This window comes from Octopus bimaculoides, chromosome 2 (genome assembly GCF_001194135.2).
Source record: "Octopus bimaculoides isolate UCB-OBI-ISO-001 chromosome 2, ASM119413v2, whole genome shotgun sequence".
NCBI lineage: Eukaryota > Metazoa > Mollusca > Cephalopoda > Octopoda > Octopodidae > Octopus > Octopus bimaculoides.
Window position 1 is genome coordinate 129376200 of NC_068982.1, and position 3212 is coordinate 129379411.

At 32.4% G+C, this 3212-nt stretch overlaps 1 protein-coding gene across 5 annotated transcripts in view; it reads right to left on the reverse strand.

Moving 5' to 3' along the window:
* Positions 1-354: 354 nt before the first annotated feature.
* Positions 355-3212, reverse strand: part of LOC106879229 (valine--tRNA ligase) — a 45768-nt gene continuing 42910 nt past the window's right edge. For all 5 annotated transcript variants that reach the window (XM_014928715.2, XM_014928717.2, XM_052965597.1 and 2 more), the window contains exons 27-28: positions 2410-2559; positions 355-879 (exon numbers count right to left, since the gene is read on the reverse strand). In XM_014928715.2, the coding sequence (XP_014784201.1) occupies positions 811-879; positions 2410-2559 (219 nt within the window). In that variant the 3' untranslated portion in view covers positions 355-810. The remainder of the gene's footprint in view (positions 880-2409; positions 2560-3212) is intronic.

The window sequence follows — 3212 nt, forward strand, 5'->3', positions numbered from 1 at the left end:
TTGATCCTGGTTTTTATAGACAAGTGTGATGGAAAGGGGCCAGAAAGGGAGCAATAGACTGGAGTGGAGAGAAATCCTGAGTCACTGAAGGGGAAAGAGATGTGATGGTCATAAAAGTCAATTAAAAGGTGGGGAAAATGAGAAGGGATGTTGAAGAAACAAAAGGTCCGTGTCTAAATAAATATAGATTCATATCTGGGAATATAATTTGTGAAAGTATATTAGATATTCCAACAGATTCACTCATTCACAACTTTGAAGACAACAATCAAATAATTATAAATGAAACAACAAATTGATATATCAAAACATGTATGAAAATTATGTCATAAAATCAAATACATTTCTAATTAGTAAGTTATTTAAGAATTAATTATTTTATTTTAACTCAATAACATTTAAGTTACAGAAACGTAACATTTACAAACGTCTCATGTTATACTGATACTTGTTTTCATTTTTATATTTCAAATATATTCCATTCATTATCTTTCTTTATTTTAATTAAGAGGAATATTTTTTTTAAATAAAATTAAAATGAGTTAATTAAAAATATGTGAGAATTATTTTTGAAACAAGTCGGTAGGAGTGAACATATTTGTTTAAGCAGTACTTGGGTGTATGAAAGTAATTTCAAATTATAACAGTTTTTGTGTCCATAAACCAAAAATGATTGCCATACTAGACAATGAGAAGTAATAGAATATCTTCTTCAAATTTTTCTTCCTAAATGATTGTTTATGATCAAACTTTGTCATGTCATTTGAAAAGTAGAAATATTTCCAGGACCCAAGACCAGAAAAAGCAGCTTTACTGCATTGTCATCAGTGCACTAATCCCTTTTGTTAGTTTTTCAACTTCAGCAGAGAGTTCAGACACCTGAAAGAAAAACAAAACACTTGATTAACAATCTTTAATCAAATCATAAAAGTCCAAACAAAATATTTCATCAAATAATAAAAATAATAAAAATAAAATTCATAGGACTGAATGAATGTTAATTTTCAGTAAAACTAAATTCAACTTCATGGCAGCCTTAGTACAATTATTTTTAGATAATCTTGTTTTCTTAAGGTCTGAATACAAAAATATTTTCTTAGTTTTAATAAATCATCCTTTTTCTTGCAGGTTTACCACATAAGATGTGGGTGAATGGGGAGACAGCAATAGTTACTCTTAATCTACAGTAAAATAAAGTTTTCAAAAAGTATCATTAATTGACAGATGACAACAAAGTAATATTTAGTTAATTTCTTTGGGCAGACTCCACAAAATTCAGTCCTGAGAAGTTATAAAGTTTGATGGTATAAACTAAAATGATGTCAAATGTTAATTCTGTATACAGCTTCACTAACTTACTCATCAAAAGCCACAACTACCATGGCAAACATACAAGAACACAGAATGTATTAGCTTAAAGTGGTTAGTACAGTCTTTAACCCTTTAGAATTCAAATTACTCTATCAAATGTAATGCTTATTTATTACCTCTGCCTTAGCAAAGGCGGAGGTATTGTTTTCAGCCGCGTTTGTTTGTTTGTCCATGGACAAGATATCTCAAGAACCACTGGATGGATTCAGATGAAACTTTTAGGGATGTTTGGCCTTGTGACTGGCATGAACTGATTAGATTTTGGGATCAATCAGATACTGGACAAGGATTCTGGATTATTTTTCCTGTTTTTTTTTACTTAATCTTTGAGAGCAGTTGGGTTCATTTTTAGTATTCTTGTTTATGAGAGCAGTCGAGTTTATTTCAGATATTCTCATTTTAAAAATCCTCTCTGGCTAATCATTGAGAAGACGTTGGTGTTGTCTTGGCAGAAGTTTGTGCTCTCTGAGTGCTCTTGTTTACATTGTTTTGAATTAATTATACATTACCTTAGAACTTCAAGATTTTGATGATGTGATTGTTTATCTTTAGAATGACATTGTAGGATAGTTGTGAGAGGTTGGATCTGACTGGTTTAAACATAAAACAGGTAGAATATTCGGGCCAGATATGGCTGTCAACAATGTCATATATTGTATTAAACAACAGAGAAAAAATTAGTTTCAAAAAATATCTGAAAGGGTTCATCTAGGTAAATTAGGTTAGAGACAAAGAGTTCAGTTGAAATGTTTGCTCTACATAAAATTACATATTACTTATCAGTCAACAAGTGGAGAAAGACTCACAATTACATTCATGATTACTAGTTCACATCTCAACAAAATCAAAACCTCAGAACAGATACATGAAGCATACATGTTATAAAACTTAAAAGAAATCTAAGTTTAATAATAGTTTTTGTATAAGAGGAGATAGAGATGGAGGGTGTAGTAATGACATATATCAATGCATAATAATTGTTGTTAACACCAATATTTAAAAATAATGTCATTCTTCATCAAAACTTTTATGGTTTACCTTTGAAGTGTTTTGTTTCCTAACTTCTTCTGGAACTTTTGTTTCATAATCAGGTTTCTGAATACTTTCATTTAGTTTGTTTAGTTGAGAATTAAGTTTCTCTTTCTTGCCTTCCAGCTTAGAGATTTCTTTGTTAATATCAATAAGACCCTGAAAACAAGAAGTGTTCTAAACTTAAAACAGAACACAGACCATTCATGGCATTTAAAAGGACATCCTATTATATTCATTTTAACAAAATTAAAACAAAATTAATTACTACACTTAGTTTCATCCATCACTGTCTGTTCTGGGTTAGAAACACATCTGTCAACTTTGCATTTTATCCCTCAGGTGATTATAAAGAAAATACTAGTAATATGCTGGGGTTAATGCAATCATTTGCATTTCAATAGTTTTATGTAAGAAAGCAAAATTCATCTCCAATATTCTGTTATTTAAATTTTTCAGTAAACTCCGCTTGCGAAGACTTGTTGAGGCAAGTGAAATCGAACTAAATTCGCCGACTGGCACCCGTGCCAACGTCGTCTCCTTCATTGGACACAAAACTCAGCTTGCGAAGACTTATTGGGACAAGCGAATAGCGAAATCGGGATAGCACCTGTGCCCAGCGTCGCCTTTCTGGCACTTGTGCCTGTCACATGTGTAAGGATTTTCGAGCGAGATCGTTGCCAGTGCCCCTGAACTGGCTCTTGTGTGGGTGGCACACAAAATACACCATTTTGAGCGTGGCTGTTGCCAGTACCGCCTGACTGGCCTTCGTAGGATTTTCAAGCGAGATCGTTGCCAGTGCCCCTGGACTG